At 44.9% G+C, this 23,297-nt stretch overlaps 1 protein-coding gene across 1 annotated transcript; it reads right to left on the bottom strand.

Moving 5' to 3' along the window:
* Window positions 1–19,368: 19,368 nt before the first annotated feature.
* SDHAF4 (succinate dehydrogenase complex assembly factor 4) lies at window positions 19,369–23,297 on the bottom strand. Its single transcript, XM_006127225.5, has 3 exons — window positions 23,050–23,297; window positions 21,508–21,660; window positions 19,369–19,657 (listed from the first exon to the last, which is right to left on the bottom strand). Exons 1-3 carry the CDS (start codon window positions 23,084–23,086, stop codon window positions 19,548–19,550), a joined length of 300 nt encoding a protein of 99 aa, XP_006127287.1. The 5' UTR covers window positions 23,087–23,297; the 3' UTR covers window positions 19,369–19,547.

Here is a 23,297-nt window from a genome sequence, read left to right as displayed (position 1 = left end):
ACAGCTACCTCATAAGCATCCAGGAATCCAACCCTGAATCAACCCCAGTGCCAACTCCGCCCACACATCTATACAAGTGATTGCATCACTGGACCCAACCACATCAGCCACCAAATCAGAGGCTCATTTAACTGCAATCCACTAATGTGATCTATGTCATCAAATGCCAGCAATGCCCCCACTGCGATATATGTTGGACAAACTGGACAGTCTCTATGGGAAAGAATTAATGGACACAAATCAGATATCCGAAAAGGCAACACACAAAAACCTGTTGGGGAACACTTTAACTTCCCTGGACACTCCTTAAGGGATCTATAAGTTGTTATTTTGTTTCAGACCAATTCTACAAGCCAAATACACAGGGAAGGATTGGAACTCCACTTTATTCTCAAGTTTAACTCTCATGCAAATGGTCTAAATCGTGATATCGGATGGCTCGCACACTATCAACCAACCAAATAATAAAAGTGCCAGTGGTTCTTGATGTCTGTGTAGAATCTGGTGTTAGTACTCTTCCTTTCCTATTGCAAACTAATGATTCTTATCAGCCTCTTTTAACTATTTAGAATAGTGATAGAAATGTAGCCGTGTTAGTCTGGTGTAGCTGAAACAAAATACAGGACCATATAGCACTTTAAAGACTAACAAGATGGTTTGTTAGATGATGAGCTTTCCTGGGCCAGAGCCACTTCCTCAGATCAAATAGTGGAAGAAAATTGTCACAACCATATATACCAAAGGATACAATTAAAAAAAAATGAACACATATGAAAAGGACAAATCAACTTTCTCAATGACTTAATTACCTGCATCCTGCTTCAGAAGCCTTTTAAATCTGCACTTGAAAGGGAATCCTCCGAACTGTCATTCATGCTAAAATTCAACACTCTACGCGGGGGGCTCAACAAAGACTCTGGCTATCTTACGCATTACAAAGATAGCCTCCCCAATTATCACCTCTAATACCATTAGCTCACAGACATTTACCTTCCCCCTTCCCCCGCATCCCCCTTCTGTTCTGAAATTTGATTTGTCCTTTTCATATGTGTTCTTTTTTTTTTAATTGTATCCTTTGGTATATATGGTTGTGACAATTTTCTTCCACTACAGGCAGTCCCCGGGTTACATGGATCCGACTTACATCGGATCCCTACTTACAAACGGGGTGAGGCAACCCCGTACTAGCTGCTTCCCCCCAGCAGACCAGGGAGACGCGAAGCTAGCACCCCCCCTCCCCAGCAGACCAGGGAGACGTGGAGCGGCTTTTCTCAGCAGACACCTCAGCTTGAGAATAAAGGTCTGAGGAAAGTGAGGTGTGGGAGAATAAAACTGAGTTCTGGAGAAATGTTTGGCTAGAGTTTCCCCTACAATATGTACTAGTTCCGACTTACATACAAATTCAACTTAAGAACAAACCTACAGTCCCTATCTTGTACGTAACCCGGGGACTGCCTGTATTTGATCTGAGGAAGTGGGTCTGGCCCACAAAAGCTCATCATCTAATAAACCATCTTGTTAGTCTTTAAAGTGCTACATAGTCCTGTTTTTTGTTTTAACTATTTAGTCTTTAAGGTGCTAATAGACTATTTGTTGTTTTATAGTTTTTCCTGTTACAGTCTGGCTTGGCTATCCCTTTGAAACGTATCTACCCAAAGTCCTCTTCCTTCACCCACACGCCTTATTTATTCTTGGTTCTGGACTTCCAACACTCCAGTCCTCTGAGGAAGTGGGTTGTGCCTATGAAAGCTCATGATATCATCTACATATTTTGTTAGTCTTTAAAGTGCTACCTGACTATTTGTTGTTTTTAAAGTTTTTTTTATTATTAAGCCCTGTGAGTGTTTTTCCCACAGAAGCCTTGCGGTACGGGTGCTGAGCAAACAGAGAGTACAGAGCACTAGGACTCTGCTTCTCTTAACCTCTTCTGGCAGCTTACAGCTTGATGCAAAAGCAACATTATTTTGTGCTTGTATACTGACCAGCTAGGGAATTCCAATTCAACCCTCACATAGCAGCAACCCAAGTAATAGAAGGTGGATGGAGGTCACAGGTAGATTACACTATCATGTGCAGACCATTTCCCTTGCCCAGGAATGCAATTTGGCAATTCAGTACGTGGGAGGACAAAGGAAGTGTGAACTGTGTAAGTCTGTGGAGAAGCTAGCTGTGGTTACACAATACATATAGAATGCAGTTCCCTGATTTTTTATTTTTTATTTTTTACTAAAAGTGTAGTCAGAAGCCAGGATATGGTCCATCATAACTAGACACTGCAGCTTACATTAGAATTTAGGGGAAGATTAATTAAAAACATCAAGGCAGCTGCAGTACGTACATACACAACATGGATTGGCTGATGTATCAGTAAGGCTAAGTAAGGGGACATTTGTGGGTGTGAATTCTGAAGATAGAACTAATCAAATGATCCCTCCAGTGAGGCAGTGGAACGGCAGAAAGTAGTCTGAAAATGTAATTCCATATCTAAAAAGTCTTTCAAACTAATTTTGTTTTCTAATTACTGAAAAAGTCAGTGTAAAGGTATTATTATTGCAAATGATAAATATGCAAAATACTAATGTTTTAATCAAACATTTTTAAATAAAAAGATTCCCTTATCCCCCTGGGACTCAATCTTGCTCCAATTAAAATCAACGGAAATTGTGTAATTGACTTCATTAGGTGCGAGAGCAGGTTGTTGCTCAGTTAGGCCTGTTTTGCACATCTACTATATATTTGAGAGAATTAGTTTGCTGTGCATTTGTGCATGAACCTGTCTGTGCATCTGTATGATCAAGAACTCCTCCTAAACTGTAAGAGCTAGGACCACCAAATTTGGTATGCAGTTTCTTATCATAACTTCAAGCAAGGATTTTGTTGTGCCAGGAAAACAGGCTTTGTGCAGAATGGAATTGAGTCTCATAAAACCATACAGAAAAGAGACAGAATCACTAAGCAGGTGAAAGGTGCTGTCTGGGGGCATATCCCCCCATCTGGAACTGCTCCAGCTCTGTGTCTCCCTGCCCCCAGGTGCTCATTCATATGGGGATGTTGCTGGCTATTCCACTTCATCAGAGTGGGAGAGGAAAGTGCACAGTTTGCTGCATTCCTCACTCTGGCTGGAGAGCAAAGGGGGAAGACGAACCTGAACATGCCTCAGCTGGGGGACATACAGCCCTCCCTCCGGATGTGCCTGCTGGAGCTGCAGCAGCCATAGAGAGGCACTTCTCTTTCCCAGGGACAGCCTGTATATTGAACTCCTCAACCTTAGCCCCATCCCAAGCTAATGATTTAAATGAAGAGAAACAACAAATAATTGAGTTAAGGATCCAAACAAAGTCAGGAATATCTTCTAATTATTTATATTAGCAAAGGCCTTGTAGTTTTATTGATTGTACCTGTCATGACCATGAGGGTTAGCCAGCAGCTGTGGACTAAGAGGTTAACTATGTCCCTTACCTAACCAGGTAGCCAGTAACCAATAGAAATGTAGGTAAGAATTTCAAATTGGGACAAAGGAATTTTTGGTTTTTCCCTCCTTTGTCCCTGAGCAGTTTCTCTCCAGCTACTGAGGGGGAGAGACAAAATATCTCGCTCCAAGAAAAGACTCTTCACTATCTCTAAGTAGGGTAAAGTTTAGATAAATCCATTAGGTTTTATTGTTTTATGGTTTGGGAATGGGAATCTGATGTATGTGCATTTAAAAATGAGTTTTCCTCTCCTTGTAACTAAGCTCAAGGGCAGGCCCATGGGGGGATCCCCCCATGAGTATATTAATTGGTGACTTTTCCTTCTAGTCATTATGCTTGTAACAGGAGCATTGTGGTGATAATAAAAGTTATTTCTCTTTCCTTTTTATTAACCTGGTATTGGTTAATTTTTGTGTCCTGGTTTTACTGTAGGGCTGAGATTTCCCAAGTGATCTCTCCTCTGGTTTCCTTATTATTACTTGGTGGCGGCAGCAGATTTTTATCCCCAAAATCTAGGTTTTTAAGATTTTGGGGGGAAGTTTTATACCAAAGCCTGTAGAGATAAGGTTTTGGGTTACTTTTGGGGGCCCCTGCTTCTACATTTATCGTGCCAGAGTGGGGAAGAAGCTTTGACAGTACCCCTTTACTCTTATGTTTTCTTCAAAACAGTGAAAATCCCTCTTATTTGAAGCACTTAGACTGGTTAAAACATTTAAAAACATTCAGCAGGGAACTGGGTTCCCATGATGTTGGACTAACTTAGGCTATGTCTGTTCTACCAATTATGTCAATATAACTTTTGTCATTCAGGGATCTGAATAAAGCACCTCCCTGAACAACATAAGTTACTGCAACATAAGTGCTGGTATGGACAGTGCTATGTTGGCAAGAAAGTGTCTCTCACTGACATAGCTACCACAACTTGTTTGGGATTGATTAATTAAGTTGATAGGAGATCTCTCTCCCTTTGGCATAGAGCAACCACACTAGAGAGCTTAAAGTAGTACAGCTCCACCGCTGCAAGTTCTCTGGCGTAGACAAAGTCTCTGAGGAGATTCCACATTCTGAGATGCCCCCTAACTCTGAGTTATCATTCTATAAAGAGAGTGTAGCCTCACCATAGTAAGGGGCAAGTGGGATTAGCCTCCTGGAGTACAATCCTGTCTGAGATGCCAGGTATGCAGTTGGGGTAGCTGAACCATCCCACTGCTCATGCTAGCACCATTTACAAACACAGCTACTGTAGGTATGTCTCCTTGGGTGTGTCGGGGACTCGAACCCAGACGGCTTCAGTTCGTTGTCTGACCGCAAAGAGACAGGCAACGCCAGCAAGGTCCAATCACAAGCTCTTTATTGAAGAGTGCACACAACAATAGAGAGCGGCCCGTCTCCAAAGAGAACCAGCCCCGATTTCAGTAACAAGTAGGTTTATATAGACAGTTCCGTCGCGTCATAAAACGTTTGCCCAAGCAACCCACCCCCCTTAACTAGTTGGACGCTTCTAGTGCTCATGCATACCTAGCCGACTATACATCGTGGCCTTAAGCAATTCAAAATGTATCAGTAACTTTCTTATCAGCCCAGAAGACAGGTACCAGACAACAAGGAGACAGGGAATTAGGAACAAACGGAGGGCAGAAACAGGGAGTTAAGATCAGCGAGGGAGAACAGAAACAGGGAGTTAGTTTATCAGTTCTCAAAACAAGCTGTTCTACTCACCGCAGATACAAGAATGCAATTTTTTACTTATTGTACCTTTGCAACCTAAGCAAGTATGTAGGGTGTGCCCTTGCTTGAACCGTGTCTCCAGTTCTGCTCAGGGATTACCCAGAAACCTTTGTTAGCTTCTTTTTGGTTTGCCTTAGGATACCCGCCCTAGGCCCAATTTTCTGTGACCTAACAGGTGGGAATTAAATGACACAGCTTGAAGGGTAGACATACCCTCAGGGGAGGCCCTAGACTAGCTGCCAGCAACTGGCGCCCTAGGCAAACCATGCAATCGGCGCCCCCAATGATATTGCACCACCATTTGGTGCCCCATTTAACTTGGCGCCCTAGGCAACTGCCTAGTTCGCCTATATGGACGAGCTGCCCCTGCATACCCTAAGGCTAGCTCTATACTGCAACGTAAGCCCAGGTCTGTAGGGTTCTTATTTGTAAGCTTACGCTTGAGCATCTATGCTGAATACCGACCTTAGGTTTAGACTTTCTGCATTCAGGCCTAACACCTGTTCTAAGGCATCTGCACTACTCTGCACAAAGCTGAGACAAACCAGCCTCTCTCAGGCATCCTAGCATTCTGCCCACTTGTAGCCGCTTTAGCCTTTTGTATGTGGGAAAACTTGACTGTCCATCCCATGGCACTTTCGGGGAAGTGGTTGCAGCCCACTAACACATCTGTCTTTTGGGTCTGCAGGCTCCTGGCAACCAGAGTCAGCAACACAGAAATCATCATGTAAAGAACTGGTCCTGACTGCACTTCCATTCTTGGGTCAGGAAACATTGTATCCATGAGATGCTGGTGGACACTTTGGTAATGTTTCCTGACGTACTGAAGACAAGAGGAGGATGACAATACAGACATGGAAGTCTCGGACTGTCTTTGATGTGGCTTGATATAGCTGCTGCTGCCCCCTATGGAGACTAGCACTTCTGGAACAAAGCCATAAGCAAAGACTCATGGGATTCTATCATCATGATAGAGACCTGAAATGACCAGCACTGGTTCCAGAGCATTCACATGAGGCAAGTTACATATATGGAGCTCTCTGAGCCGCTTGCCCCAGCTCTCCAGCATGAAGGCACACACTTGAGGGAAGCCATGCTGGTCAGAAGTGGGTTACTATAACCACCTGGAAGTTGGACACCTCAAACAGGTCCGTTACTAACAAGTTTGGTGTTGGAAAGCCTACTGTGTGGGCTGTGGTTGTATCAAAATACTAAACTGTATTATAGTATTTAACTACTAGATGGCGCCACAAACAACATACCTTAGCTGAGCTCATCATAGATAAACAGGGCTGGGAATTAAATGATCTTATAGTGACTGCCTGTCTGCTGCAACTCTCTGGAGTAGATGTCTGGTAGAAGAGCCTGATCTGAAATATAGCTTTATAAACGGACACATAAAGGACTATTAATTAAACTTCAGAATAAAAACAGGTGTTCACTGTGATTTAGCAGTGCTATAAAATATTTTCTTACACATTATATCTATCAAAACTCCAAGCACTATGAAATTAGTTCATGAAATGGCAACCTCCCACACACTGAAAAAATCTGCAAACATTTCTGTAATAGGCATATATACGAGAAAATGTATTTAAATGTATGTAGATATTCATTCTTGAGAAGTGCGTACATGTTTCAATTTCATCTTTGTGTGGGAAGTTGTTATTTAAGTAACTTCCCAGCATGAGGAGGAATGATTTATACAGTTCATCTCAATAAAAAAGGGCAAGCAAAAGCAAAGTCTTTGTGAATGACTTTCTGTAGATGTTGCTGAGATCTTCTTACTCCAATAAACACATATTGGGGTGATGGAGTCCAAAACAAAGCCCTGTGGTAGAAAAATAGCTCTCATCTGAACAGACGTACCTAAATTGTTATATTAGGGATCACCACAATCTGATGAGTTATGGATTTTAAGGAAAGAACTATTAGATCACCTGTTTTCACTGCTTGTATAACACAGGCTACAAGAATTTCATCCACTTATGTTTGTATTGAACTTAGTACCTTGTTTTTGGCTAAAGCATAACTTCCAGAAAGCATCCAATCTTGAAGCCATTAAGATCTGGAGTCTTCATCACTTCCTTTGGTAGTTTGTACCAATGGTCAGTAACCCTCACTATTAAAAAATAGGCCTTATTTCTACTTTGAAAATGTCTGTCTTTAACTTTAAGCCATAGGAATAATGTTTATATCATCAACTTCTGTGCCAACTGTTGACTCCATCATATAATGTGATCCCTGAAAAAGGATGGGTCACCAAACACATAATGTCTGTATTGGCACCATCTGCAAAATGGTATGTAACTTGCCCAGAAAGAGGCATACATAGCATGGCACACAATGCTGACCTGAGCTGGAGTAAAGCATGCTTGTTAGCATTTCTGTGTGTTCAGAGTGCTGTTTGGCTACCCTTCTAGGTTAACATCCTCATCCAGCAACCTGCAGAAAAAGTGAGCATTTAAACATGGGTATCAATAACTAATATGTGCCCAATATTGGACTATGATAACATTTAATCAAATGTGCTCTAGGTATTTTGCAGTCAAAGAAGAACATCTGATGTGCCACAAAGAGTTTAGAATGTAGATAGGCAGAAAATGATTCAGGGTTAGGATGCAGCAAGACACTGTTGGGTAAGGATGTAGGATGACTTTTTATGCAGCAGGAATTCCAGTCTGCCAGATTTCCCATAGAAGAGTGGTCTCTAACCTTTTTAAACATGAGATCACTTTTTGAATGTAAGTGCAATCCAGGATCTACCTCAAACCCAAATACCTCTGCCCCGCGTCCTCCCCACCCCTTCTCTAAGGCCCTGCCCCTGCTCACTCCATCCTCCCTCCCCCATCCTCACTCTGTTTTATCAGGCCAGGGGCTGGAATTTTGGGTGCAGAAGGGATTCAGGACTGGGGCCAGGATCAGAATGCAGACTCCAGCTGGGCTCCACTTACCGTAGGTGGCTTCTGAGTGGTGGTGCAGGGGACTAAGGCAGGCTCACCCCTGCCCTGACCCTACACCACTCCCAAAAGCAGACAGCAAACTCTTTCCATCCCTGCCCCCCTCTGCTCTGTGGAGATGGGATACAGGTGGAGGGAGGGAGGGGCACCCTGAGATCAGTACCCCCCTCCTCTTCTTCCTGTGCCCTGCACTGCAAGCAGGAGGCTCCCATGGGTGAGGGGCAGCTCCAAGGCAAAGGGCAGGAGCAGCATGGCAGCGCTGAGAGGGTAGCCAAAGTGCCGGCACTTGATAACCTCCCGGCCAAACCTCTCAGGATGACCTGTCAAAGGTTCCAAGATCTACCAGTAGATCCCGATCTACTGGTTGGTGACCACTGCCATAGAACAACGCCCAGGCCCTCCTCTCCAGGCATGAATCTGCCTAGCAGTCACCAGACAATGAAACAGTTTCATGGCACAGAGGAAGGGTTTTCTCCTAGGCTGTGTCTAGACTACATGCCTCTGTCGGCAGAGGCATGAAGATTAGACAGATCAGCAAAGGCAAATGAAGCCGCGATTTAAATGATCGCGGCTTCATTTACATTTACATGGCTGCCGCGCTGAGCCGACAAACAGCTGATCAGCTGTTTGTCGGCTCGCACACTAGTCTGGACGTTCCCCCTGTCGACATCAAAGCCCTTTGTTGGCAGCCCCGTTATTCCTCATGGAATGAGGTTTACCGGGGCTGCCGACAAAGGGCTTTGATGTCGACAGGGGGAACGTCCAGACTAGCGCGCGAGCCGACAAACAGCTGATCAGCTGTTTGTCTGCTCAGCGCGGCAGCCATGTAAATGTAAACGAAGCCGCGATCATTTAAATCGCGGCTTCATTTGCCTTTGCTGAACAAACAAATCTACATACCTCTGCCGACAGAGGCATGTAGTTTAGACGTACCCCTAGAGACCTAGAAAAACTGTTCTCTTTCACTCAGAAATTTCAGACAAGTTCATATCATCAAATGCCTCCATAGTTTGAAATAATGTTAACACCATCATTAATACTGTTCTGATGACTCAGATCTCTCCTCCCACACTTCCAAGCTGACTTTAAAATTAAAAATTTAAAATATTTTATATAGAGAGCATTATCCTCCCAGGAAGGAACCTTGGATCAAGAAGCTTCAGGGTAGAGAAATGCAGATATGGGGAATCACTGCTAACAGAATAAAGGTTGCATTTTTTTCCTTTCTGTGACCGAGAAAGTTAGAGGAGAGAAACTTTTCACTTTTAACCCAGACAGAAAAATATCATACATTCACTGCTTTTCATCTGTCCCACTGCAGATGAGGCACCAATCTGGGATTTTCTAACAGGAAGCACCAGGATCCAGAACCTCTTAAACAGAAGGAAGAGATCAAGGAATGACCTCTTCAGTATGCAGACGGAGATGCTGGAGCCATCCAGGCTCAGAAGCAGATTGCAGTTTAGAGTTTGCTAGAGTAACCCTTCTGCCAGGTGGCACCAGCAACAACCAGGGCTGGGCCCAATATCTAGGGTTCCTTTCCATCGATACAGTTAGAATTGGCTCTGGCCTCCACCCAGTAACCTGGGAAATTTATACACCGCTTTTGGGTGCCTCTGAGAGGTGCTACCTCCTCACTCACAAGCAGACTCTGGGTGCACAAAATAAACTTTTAATAAAGAGAGGGAAGTAACTCCAAAGCAAGACATATTATTTGATGTTGACTTCTCTAACAAAGGTAATATCGAATAATACAATAATCTATACTAGTGATCACCAACCAGTAGATCCCGATCTACTGGTAGATCTTGGAGCCTCTGACAGGTGATCCTGACTGGTTTGGCCAGGAAGCTATCAAGCACTGGCACTTCAGTTTACCCTCCACCCACTGTCCTGCTGCTCCTGCCTTAGAACTATCACGTGGGAGCCTCCTGTTTGCGTGTGGGAGGGAGTAGAGTGCTGGGAGGGAGATGGGTGTGTGTGTGTGTGTGTGTGTGCTGATGTTAGGGTCTCCCTCCTCCCCCCACTCTTGTCTCCATCTCCACCCAGAGAGAAGGGGATGGAAGGAAAATCTGTCACTCTCACAAACACATAGGCTACATCTACATTGCGCTCTCTTGTGCAAGAACATACGCAAATGAAGCACGGCAATGAATATCACAGTGCCTCATTTGCATACTTACTGAGCCACCATTTTGCACAAGGGGCTGTTGTGCAAGAAGGAGCAATCTACATTGTTCCTTCTTGCGCAAAAAACCCCTTTTACAAGAGCCGTTTTGCCTGAAAATAAGCGGCAGAACGCACTTGCGCAAGAGGGGTTTTTTGCGCAAGGAGCAGTGTAGACTGCTTCTTCTTGTGCAAAAGCCCCTTGCGCAAAAATGGCAGCTCACTAAGCATGCAAACGAGGCGCAGCGATATTCATTGCCTTGCTTCATTTGCATACGTTCTTGCACAAGAGAGAGCAATGTAGATGTAGCCACACTATCCTTCACTCACATCTCCTAACCTAACTCACACGTGGGGGCGGGCAGTTGTTGTTACTTCTGTTACTGCTTACAAAGTGTGTTATTTTGGGGCTTTCACTGGTCTGTGCATTTCATAATTTTCATTTCTCTTTTACACTTACATTTAAGTCTTTGAGCAGTGAGTTATAAAATGCCGAACCTGTCGTGGCTGGAGTATTATCTCTGTGGTAATTGCTGCTCCTGGATGTGACTGGCAAGTCCCTGAGAAAGGCAGAGCAGGGGGTCACCACAAGCAGTCCTTACCTGTAGACACCACTCCCGCAGCTCCCATTGATCAGTAATGGGGAACTGTGGCCAGTAGAAGCTGTGGGCTCAATGCCTGTAGATGAGGGCCAGCACATGGTGGCATGGAGCCATTGCTGTACATGCCAGACGCTTTCAGGAGTAAGTCTGCCTTAACCCTACCACTCCACCACCCAGAAGCCAGCTCAATAAAACAGTGCTCAGCCAGAACCTGAATCGTGAACCCGTCCCAGCCCTGAGCCTCATCCTGCATCCAATCTCCTGCCTCAGACACAAGTCCTCTTGCACCCAAACTCCTTCCCAGAGCTTACACCCTGAATCCCCACTTGAACCTGAATCCCCTGCCCTGAGCTAAGCCCAGAGACCCTCCCACACTCCCCACCACTTGGCCCAAAACCAGAGCCTGCACCCAAATCCCCTACCCCAGCCTACTGAAAGTGAGTGAGGATGGGGGAGGAAGAGGGATGGAGTGAGCAGGGCGAGACTTCGGAGAAGGGGTGGAGCAGGGATAGGGCCTTAGAGAAAGGGCAGGAAAGAAGCAGGACAAAGGGTATTTGGGTTTGAGGTGGATCTTACATTGCACTTCAAGTGAAAAAAGTGATCTTGCGGTTAAAAAGGTTGGAGATCACTAAAGGAGAGGCATCCTTCATGCTGTCAGTCAGAGAACATTTGAGAAGACTTGAGAAGTTACTAGGGGGAGGCAGACCCCACCCCGACTCCCACCACAAGGACGAGGAGAAGCAGTGCGCTGAGCGAGTGTGCATGCCCCAGCATCCCCGAAGTAGTGGAGAGGGAAGAGGATACATGGTCCCAACCCTCCCCCTGCCTCCAGGAGCAGCGGGAAGGGAAGAGGATGCATGGCCCAAGCCTCCCAACCAAAGGGAGCAGTGGGGAGGAAGGAAGCCATGTTCGCACACCCCGCCCCCCAGCATCCCCGGAGCAGCAGGGAGGGAAGAGGACGCATGATCCCAAGCATCCCCACCCGCTCCCAGGAACAGCGGGGAGGAAGGAGACCCCACAGTCTGAGCCAGCCCACGTCTCCCCAGCCCCAAGGGCAGCAGGGAGGGATGAGGCCATGTGGTTCCAGTCTCCCGGGCCCTGGACAGTGGAAAGGAAGGCGGCCACACAGCCTGAGCTGGCCCAAGCCTCAGGGAACAACAGGGAGGGAGGAAGCCCCATGTATGTCTACCATCACAATGGGATGGGTAATACTAGTAATAAATAATATTTAATCCTGCCCCCCAAACTCAACCAAAACAAGACTTCTGCAAATGCTTGTCCCCACCTGGAGACAGAGAAGGGTGCATCTACACAGCACAGTAATTTCGAAATAACAAACATTATTTCTAAATAACTACGTGAGCGTCCACACAGCAATTCCGTTATTTCAAAATAAAATTGAAATAATGGTCAGTTTATTCCAACTTCCATAAAGCTCATTCTACAAGGAATAATGCCGCTTCCGAAATAGCTATTTCAGAATAGCGATAATGAGGACGCTTCACTGCTGCTATTTCAAAATAGCTTCTCCCTAGGACCATTCAGAGTAATTACTCCCCAGTGCCTCCTGGGGCTCTAAATTGAGGTTGCACATCCTCATTAGGGTAACCTGCCTTGGACTAATTTGGAGGCTTCCCTGTAGTGCAGAGGTGCTATTTTGAAATAAGCTATTTTGGAGTATTTCTTCCGGAATAGCTTAGTTTGAAATAGGGTTCATGGACGCTGCACACTTAATTGAATAAACGATGGTCATGTTGCTTAATGCGTTACTGGAAGGGACTCAGATCCTATAGTGATCAGTATGATGCAAGAATAGAATTTGGGAAAATACCACAAAGAGGGCTCATAAACATAAACCCATCCCCCACAGGCTGGGCAGCCTCATTTTCCTCTCAGGCTCTGAAGTCCAGCAACTCAAATGTCCCTTTCATGTGTCAAACCGTTCTCTGCAGCCCACCCTCAGTTGCTGCCCTTGGTCAGTGCAGACACAGAGCTCCGAGGTGCATCTGCAGAGTTCACCTCCCACCCTGAGAGGAAGGTGAAGAGTCACCTAATTTGCTTAGCTCCTCAGGCATGCTTGCTTGCCACCTCTCTCTGGCAGCCACCCTGCTGGCTGCTCACTGGCTGTCTGTTTGCTGCTCCCACCACCCAGCTGCTCTCTGCACTCAGCTGCTCCCACCAGCCACTCATCATGCTTTTCCAACACTGCCCAGCTGGCTACATGTTGCACCTCTCCATCTCCCCTGCCACTTGTTCATCAGCTGTCAGTCACCTTTAATTTTCAGCTCTCTGCAGGATGGACAGAAACACATCTCAAGTGATTTCATCTGTCAAGTGATTTTTTGTTCTTATCAGATAGGGAAGAAACACAGTCCTGCCATAACAGAAGTCAGTTCTGATTTGAGCAATTAACATAGCAAAACAGCTCCCAATGAAGGCCATTTAGCACTTTCTTCGAACAGTGTGTCTCTTGAGGGAGGGGTAGGGGCTGTTAAAGGTGCTGAAACTGTGACAGATGGAACCAGCACTGTTTAAAAAGACCTTTTGCTGAAACAAAATACAGGTCTATGTAGCACTTTAAAGACTAACAAGATGGTTTATCAGATGATGAGCTTTCGTGGGCCAGACCCACTTCCTCAGATCAAATAATGAAAGAAAATAGTCACAACCATATATACCAAAGGATACAATTAAAAAAAATGAACACACATGAAAAGGACAAATCACATTACAGAACAGAAGGGGGATGGGGGGGGGGGGGGGAAGGAGGTGAATGCCAGTGAGTTAATGGTATTAGAGGTGGGGAAGGGGAGATGTCTGTGAGTTAACAGAATTAGAGGTGATAATGGGGGAAGCTATCTTTGTAATGGGTAAGATAGCTGGGGTCTTTGTTAAGTCCCGTGCGGAGAGTGTCGAATTTTAGCTTGAATGCCAGTTCAGAGGATTCCCTTTCAAGTGCAGATTTGAATGTCTTCTGAAGTAGGATGCAGGTTAGCAGGTCATTCAAACAGTGTCCTTTCTGGTTGAAATGACAAGCAACTGTTTTTTCTTTGTGATCCTGTCAAATGTCTGTTTTGTGGGCATTGATTCTTTGGCGAAGTGTCTGAGACGTTTGTCCAATGTACATAGCAGACGGACACTTTCGGCACATGATAGCATAGATTATATTTCTGGAGGCGCAGGAATATGTATTCTTGATCTTATAGCTCACTTGGTTAGGCCCAATAATGGTGTCAGCAGAGTGAATATGTGGACAAAGCTGGCAGCGGGGTTTGTTGCAAGGGAAAGTACCAGGGTTGGTATTAGTGTGGTATGTCCTGTGGTTGTTGGTAAGAATCATCTTGAGGTTAGGTGGTTGTCTATAGGAGACTATGGGTCTGTCTCCCAGAGCTTCTTGGAGTTTAGTGTCCTGTTCCAGTATAGGCTGTAATCTATTGATAATGTGTTGGACAGGTTTAAGTTGGGAGCCGTAGGTGATGACAAGTGGTGTTCTATTGTTGGTTTTCTTGGGTCTGTCTTGTAGTAGATGGTTTCTAGGTATTCGTTTGGCTCTTTCAATTTGCTTTTTTATTTCTCCGGGTGGGTAGTTGAGGTTTATAAATGCTTGGTAGAGGATTTCTGGTCTCTGTCTGTGGGATTAGAGCAGATGCGGTTGTATCGATGGGCTTGGCTATAGATGATGGATCGTATGGTGTGTTCTGGATGGGAGCTGGAAGCATGTAGGTAACTGTATGAGTCAGTGGGTTTTCTTTTGCTGAAAGCTCTTCATTATTTCAGGGCCATTTCCAGTCTTTGTTACCCATGGGTGAACCAAAGACATTGCCTTGCAAACCTCCATCACCACAGTACCAACGGTTGATGTCCCACTGTCAAACTGATTCTACAACCACCTAGCTTGTTTCTAATACTTTTCAGCAGGAAATCTCAAAGCATTTTAATAGGAGGTCAGTATGATTAATCTCACTCATTAAAGGGGAGGCTTACTGATTAACCATTCACATCCCTAATCTCTACCGTATGAAATACATGGAGAGATGATGAATTTTTCAAGGAAAACATAGGCCAAATCTGTTCGTTCTTAATAGGGCAAACTTTCATTAATCAGTTTTTGCAGCAGTAAGAGAAATTAAAATTTAGATGACTGATCCCAATTTTACTGCCTTGCTTCCTTTTGTAGATTACCATGACCGCAACAAAAATTCATAACTTATATTAGTTACCCCTCCTCTTACCAATGGCAAGAGCTAAACAGGAAGCATTAATGTGTTCCTACCAGCATGTGGTTTGAATTTCTTAGTCTGTGTTAATTGGTATATAGACTATCAAATCAACAAAAGTGTTTTAAAAGAAACATGCTATGAAAACTATTAGAAATTTAATTTCAGTGAAAAATCTAACCATTACTTGCATGCAGGTAGAGATACATTCTCATACTGCTCACTTACAGTTGAGGGAAGGCAAATAAAAATCAGTGACTTCTAAAACATCCCTGTTACCAAGGAAAATAACTGCCTTGCTATAGTCCTTTAACATTTCATGTTATTCATATTTCTTTTCAAAGTAAGAAATTTTGGTCCTTCAAGGAATAAAGTCAAAATATATTATAAACGTACACAAATATATATAATCTATTAGTATTTGTGATAACTTTATTTCAACTAACTGAAAAGATAGTACAAGTTTTCTAATTTTAAAAAATAAATGTATTTTCTTGTGATTCTCAAACTAGGAATTCTATGTTCCAAGGGTTTTATAAGAACATCCCATGATCTTCAATACTTTTTTTTATTCAAGGTAATTTTACTGCTTCTGTTACAGTAAATCCTTCCACTATAATTATTTTAAAAATTAACACAAACATTTGACCCCCAAATAAGGAGACTGTCACATTCTGGGGTGCAATCCAGACCACTCCAGTGATTGTGTCACTGTCTGCCCTGTAATCCCAAGTGCCTTAGATGCTCTGCTGATATGTATTGCAGCCTAGATACTGACAGCCAACAGACAAGAATGTACTGAATAGGGATGTTTACAAGTAGATTAACAGATAAGCTAAGGTTTATCCATTAATGTAGTTGACTACATGCACTCCTCATTCCCCCACTCACTCTGTCCGCGGTGGGTGGCGGGGTCTGAGATCCCAGTGGGCAGAGGCTGCTCCCTCTTCCAGAGAGCAGCCTCTGTTCGTGGTGAACTTGAGCCTGCCATGGACAGAGGCTCTTCCCCAGTAGCAGCAGCCTCTGTCCATGGGGGATCCTCTGTCTGCAAGGAACTCAGACTTTCTAGCAGCAGCATCTGTCTGCAGGCAGCCCAGGCTCCTGCAGACAAAGGCTACTTTATGGCAGCCTCCCCAAACCCCCGCCCCAGCAGTGTCTGTCCACAAGGAGCTTGGACTCCCCATGGACAGGAGCTGCTGCCACCCTGCACTGCTGCCTCTGTATGGCTATGTTTATACAACATTATTAGGAAATAACATAGTGCACGTCTACACTACAAGCCTTTATTTCAAAATAAATGTCAAGCTGGAAGACTTCTTACTCTGACTCATGGTAACCCTAATTTCACAAAGAGTAAGGAAAGTCGAAGGAAGACTCCCTATTGTGTAGACAGCACCAAAAGCCGAGTTAAGCTACTTCGACTTAAGCTACGCAATTGACACAGATGAAGTTGCGTAGCTTAGTTTTACTTTAGCATAGCTGTGTAGATGTGACCTATCAGAGGCAGCAACATGGGGCAGCAGCCAGCTGGTCCGTGAGGGAAGCTGGTTTTTAAACGGTCTCCCCTTGTGGGCCAGCTCCCGTCTGGCACCCCCACTGCTGCAGATACAGAGGCAGCAGCGTTGGATGGCAGTGGGCTCCCTGGGAGTGGGGCTGGAGTTCACTGGCTGCCGGCCCTGTCCCCAGGACTATAGAATAGCGGACTCTACTAAAAATTCATGTAGTTAGTTGACTATTCTATTACTCGCTGTCTAACATCTCTAGTACTGAGTGTCTGTGTATTAAACAGCACTGGCTGAGTACTCTGATTACAGCATGTCACGGTCCACCCGCTGGTCCCAACCGTATTGTCAACAAAAACAAAACAAGGAAGGCTTTGGGGTTAATGTGTCGGCTGCTGCCGGCGGGGTGGGGTCCAGGCCCTCCCTCGCTCCCGAACCCCGGCCCAGGGCCCTAACACTAGGAGCTTGACTCCCAGTGGAAGCAGGTGGGGGCTTGTCCCTAAACTCGCCTGCTCACGGGCTTCGCGACCCTCCCTGGGCCTCAAGACCCTGCCAGCGACGGGCTCAACTCTCCCCGCTCCACCCTGGCGTAAGCGACTCGGGCTCCCAGCCCGCTGGTTCCTCCCCAGCCCCGGTACCTGCTCCTCCGTTTTCCTCCTGCTTCCTTCCTCTCTCTCGCTGGCCCATCCGGCCCCTTTTATCCTCCCCTCAGCCGTTTATCCCCATTTCCGGGTTCCCGGCGGCCATTTTGCCCATCGCATTGGTGACGTCAGCTGATATCATTTCCGAGCGCTGCTGCACGCCGTCTTCCCCGCCCTCGGGCCAGCCAGCCGCAGTCTTCCCCGGCCCCTGCCCGTCTCGGGGGCAGTCCGGAGGTGGGTTCCCCAGGGCTGCCGCCGCAGCCCCGGCGGCTCCTGCAGCCCCGGACGGTCCTTCCGCCCGCAGCTGGTGACGGGGTTGCTCCACCCCGTCACACAGCAGCCTTCCTATTACACCCAGCCACATTCTGGTGTACACCAATCTTGGTTCCTTCTAACCAAGTAACTCCAACACACTCCCAGTGTGGAATTTTCACCAAACCACACACATTGCAATGTCTGGCCTCTTCCTGGACCATTCAGAGGAATAAGGTTAGTTTGCTCCTATAAAGAATGAAGGCCTAGCAGTTTACCATATAAATTGGAGTTAATCTTTTCAATTCAAATACAGTATTAGATTGGGTGTAGATTAAAACAAAATAAGTTTATTAACAACAAAACATAGGTTAAGTGATACCAAGTAAAATAAATGAAAGTACAGATGGTTATGTACAATTAAAAATGAAAATCACATCTAAAAATCGAATACTTTATCTAGCCAAGATACGGGCTTTGGTTTCTCTCACCAATCACTTTGTCCAACATGGACCTTCCACAGAAGTACAGGATGCTGGATCCTTTAGTTTTCCTTTAAAAAAAATTGGTATTCCTTGCCTCCCTCTTTTAAAGTCCAATGAACCTCTGAAATTGATTCTTCTGAAGGCTAATCCCCCAAATATAGTTCATTCAAGCTGTGAGAAAGAAGAGAGTCTGATGAGGAAGAAAGTTCCATGTTGGATTTTTTCCCTGATTGTATTTCTTAAAATGCAACTTAAATTGTTCCTACCTCTCCAATGCAAATTAAAGGCCATTTGACATGTGACTGCTAATCAACTCTGATGGCATCTGGCTGGAGGCACTAGCTTGTCCTGGTAGCTTAAGAACCAACTCTTTGGGCCTTAGTATTCAAACACACTCTTTGCTACTATCTTAACATTTCCAGGAGAAATTAATATGCTACTCCTGTGTGTCTGCAGATGCACATAATTCCCCAGAATTCCTATCTTGTTTAATTTTGTATTTTCCTGCATAAAAAATATGTTGCATAAGAAGTGATGCACAGGCTGCTGTGACAGGCAAAAGGAGGAACTGCAGCACGTTTAGGCAACGTTTTTTCGTGTATGAAAATAACAAAAGTTCTATGTCCAGTTCTATAGAATTCCCCTTAGAGTAGCAATTCATCACAGCACCCCTGCCTGCAAAGCCAGGTTAGGACAGAATAGGGCTGGTGGGGAGAGACAGCCTGGGATTCAGAATAGCTAGTGCAGGGACAGACTTATGGACTTAGGGATAATGGGGTGATAACCCTGAGCCTGAGGATAGTAGATGAAGAGATCCATAGGGTGTGGAGGACCATGGGTAAATGTTCCAGACTAAATTGGAGAGACTGGTGTCAGTCAAGGCCTGCTAGGGTGGCTTCCCAACTCCCTAACAATGCCCACCCCACAAAAAGCCCTTCTCCAACCATATCCAACAACCTATAGGTTCATTCCTAGGCTCCTTCTCTCTCCCTCAAATCCTGCAGTACCCGACTCCCCCAAGCCTTTGTATTGCTTCTGCGGGAAATACAGTTCTGAATTGTAATTTAAATGAATTACACATAGTTCTGTATTAATATGTCTAGTAAGGAATCTATTTGTAAAAAAAAAAGTTTTTTGCTTGTATTGTTACAGACATATTTGCTGACAGGTATTTTGAAATAAATTACTAAAATAATTGAAAGTGGCACAATTATATTATATTATTTTGGCAAATAAAATATACAGAATTTTCAAACATTGTGTGCAGAATTTAACTTTGTCACAGAAATCCCCCAGGACTATATGCAAATGAATTTAATATACAAGAAAAAAAGGACTAAAATGATGAATATTAACTAGCAATGTTTATTTGCAGAAAACATCTCTCAGGATATTCTTTAAATACATGTTGCAAAAAAGAAGCTCCATTTAAGAATTAAAAGGAACAATTAGGAGAAATTTTTCTATCTAAATATTTTAAACATGTATCAAACATCCTGTTCGCAATATAGATATATTTGTACATTAAAAATCTATACAACGTCCTTTTCTCTCCCAGTCTCCATAACGAGTAGGTTCAGGGCCTTTGGGTCCACCCTTTTCCTTTGTGGCAGGATTGATGTTATCTGGAAATTCTAAAACAATATGGAAACTTTAGAGGCTAGACAGTCATCTGCCCAGAATGATTAAGCATAACAAACCCTGTATCTTGGCAGGGAGCTAGACTAGATGAGACGTGGTCCCTTCCATCCCCATGGTTCTATAATTCTATGATTAAAAGACCAATCAAGTTGGCAGCCATAGTACAACAGTAAAGATTGACATTATTACATCTTGGGAGCTTTGGGTTCAAAATCTTGGCCACAATTATCAAACATAAGTAGCTATAGTCAGGAACCTAATACCATAATTTAGGCCCCTTAATAAATGTGACCTGATATTCAAAACAAAACAAAAGCTGCTCATTCACAGCTATTAACACTGAAATGAAAATACACTTAATTGAATAGGAAGTGCACATACTTGCACCTCTGAAAATCAGTCCACTCTTCACTTTTGCTTACGCCTCTAATTTTAAATACTCAAATCTAAAAATATTGGCCAAGATACATTCTGTCTATATTTCTTTGTTTTTTAGGCAGGAGAGTGGGAAGACATCTCAGTTTATGTAAAAATAATTGAGTTTTTATAGAAGCAATAATTTCTACCAGGAACTGTGTGTTGATTGCTATCACTTCATGAGGAAGGCACCAAGTACTATAATGACAGGCAAAAACATAAAACCCTAAAATAGACAGAAAAGCTTTAAAAAAAATCAAATATTTTTAAATGTGCCTTTTTATCTTGCTTTGTTCAGCATCTACATGGATTTTTAAATGTCAATATATGCATATGATTCTGGCATGGGTAGGAGAAGCACAAATGCTTCATCATCTCTATTTAATAGAACGCTATAAAACTTCTTAAAATATCTAAGCAGTAGAATCTCAAGTGATTCCTCAGTGGTTTTGATAAACTAATTATTCACTATCTACTGCTATTGTAAGTCCTCTGCTATCTGGTTCAGAGCCAGCATAGAGCTGTTGGCCTTCTAAGTGAGAATTACTGCAGTGTCATGATCAGTAAACCCAGGTACAGGTAAAATGAAAACTCAAGGCTTTTTCTGACTTAGCCCTAAATACAGAAACCCTAAACATGAACACAACAAAAAAGTATGGATTCATTAAAGTAATATCAGTGATGGCATTCACTTCTTTTGGGTGTAAAAGGATACAAGACAGAATCAGAATTAAACATTTGTCTCTCTCCTTACACAGTCTCTCCAAAGCTGCATAAATCCTGATGGTAATCACAGTTCAATACTATTCACAGCCTCAGACATTCCTCTTATTTGTAAATCATTTACATAGCACTATAAATGTTTATGGTGTTTACAGGCATGTAAAAAAAGCCTTGCGCTAGACAGCTTAAAAGTAATTTAGGTGGCACAACTATAAGACACAAATTCTAAGAGATGAACAACAAAAGGCAACTGATCATGGTGCAATGGGTGAGTACTGCTAGTTTAAAGTAACTACTTGTCTTAGGCCAAGAGGAACGATTCCTAGAGATGGCTGTGAAAACACACACAATTTATATGTCACTTAAATCAAGTGCAAGGGGCTTTACAGGACCAATGCCTAAAATGGCAGTTTGTAAGGAGTTAGTGGCCTGATGCTTTTGCTTTTCTACCACTATATACAACTCAGTCATAGAATTTAAGGACAGAAGGAATCACCAGATCACCCATTTCCACCTCCCACTGCAGTATAAAACAGGTATTTAATGCCAGCTACGAACAGATAAATAGCATGTTTCAGAGTTTTCCTCTACAAGGCTTGATCCCAAGAACTGCTAAGCATCCACTGCTCACATAAGATTTGCAGGCACTTAGCATCTCCCTTAATTGCATTGTTTCCCTCTTTTTAGAAAACCCATAACTTACTTTCCAGTGGTTCTCTCTCTCTATTGGACTCTTCTGGTTCATCAAGACGACCTACAGGTAATTTTGATTTCTTAGGGGATTTCTGGATAGGTTCAGACTTTCCTTCCACACTAGAACTAGTTCTCCTCAAAGAGCTGCACAGTGACACTGGCCCTATCAAATAAACACACATTAACAGGTAAGTTTATTAAAATTAACAGTTTTATGCTGAATAACTGTGTCAACCAGTGTTTAAAAACCCTCATCCAAACTTACTCCACTCCACCTCCTGGAGAATGAATGCTCATTCTGGGCAAGAGCACAAAAAGATATTTTGTGTGCCAAATCCTAAACTGTTAGGGCATATTCTTAAATGTAGCCCCTAGAGAGAGATACAAACAAACCCATCAATGGTCTAGTGTGTATCTGTGGCTTTTAAACTTGACAAGGTTATATATCACTTGAAGTATCTTGTCCTGTATTTCAGAGTCAAGATAAGAAGTATGCTGGCATACACCAATATACACATTTCCCCCCCTCCAGGAGCGGGCTTCTACTTCCTAGTTGATTTCTGGGGCCTGCACCCAGAGTTGGAGCTAGATAGCAAACCTTAGTGGCAGGTGTTGGGACCACTGGACAACCCCTTGCTACAGCAGCAAAGCAGTTACAACCAAAGCTTTCACTGAGTAAACCGAGACAACAGTGAGCAGATCCGAATTCAATCTAATTTATACAATCAGCCTGTACAGGTAACATTTAAAGAAAGAAAAACATTGATTTTGTCGGCAAGCCCGATCCACATTAAAAAGTGAATTTGGGAGAACATCTGGCACTAGCCCTACTTCACCATCCATTGCAGCCAAGGCACGCGGGAAAACCGGCCAGCTCGTCAAAGCACAGCTACGAAGGTCTCCGCACACGTACACAAAGCAGCGTGTCTGCACCGAGATCGAGCTGTCACTTACTAACAAAGCCGGTGGAGATGGAGGTGCAGGTGCGCTCGGTGACGTTACAGGTTTGGGAGAAAAGGACGCTTCGAGTACGCAGAAAACGAGAGAGAATTTTAAAAAGAAGGGAGGGGAGGGGAGGGGAATTTCGCTCAAGGAAACGTCCGTGATGGAACGTGACCGAAGAGCAGGGGCAGAAAGAGCAGGGCGCGTGCAAAGGGAAAGCGAGGGAACAAGCCTTCGCGCGCCCCGGGCCGCTCCCTGGTACTGGGCCTACGGGTCCCCTCCAAAACACTTGGATCCGGCCCGAAACCCGCGCGCCCGCCGGGGCCGATGAAGAGGCGGGTTTCCCAAGGCGGCTTGGCTGCCGGGGGGCTTCCCGCCCGGACACCCGCCTGCGAGCCAGCGCCGGGAGGCCGCAGCCCGCCCTCGCAGGAGCTGGTGGAGACCGACCCCCGGGGAGCCGCCCGAGCAGGCCTGGCTTGCAGCAGCAGAGCCCCCGGCAGCGGCGCGGCGCTGGGGCCCAGACGTGCTGCAACGTCCCGGGCCGCGGGGCTCCCCCTACCCCGGCGCTTCAGGCAGCCTCAAGCCAGCGGGCCCTTCCCGCGCCGCTTACTCGCCACTCGGCCCAGCTGCAGCAGCCGCAGCGCCATAGCGCGGAGCTCCCAGGGGCGTGGGCCGGCCTGGGCCTGCGCGGCAGCTCCGCTCACCCCCCGCGGGGCGCGCAGCGGGCGAGGCTGGGCGTGACAACCGCTGAGCTGCTGCTTGCCGGCACACGCGTGTCGGGCCCCGCCCTGCCCCTATTCCCGCCCGATTCCGGCTCCCGGGGAGCTACAGCCGGGCGGTGGGCGCCGCCCGTGTCTG

This window comes from Pelodiscus sinensis, chromosome 3 (assembly GCF_052426305.1).
Source record: "Pelodiscus sinensis isolate ZL-2025 chromosome 3, ASM5242630v1, whole genome shotgun sequence".
NCBI lineage: Eukaryota > Metazoa > Chordata > Testudines > Trionychidae > Pelodiscus > Pelodiscus sinensis.
Note: the sequence above shows the minus strand (reverse complement) of the source record. Positions and strands in the feature narration are given on the sequence as shown.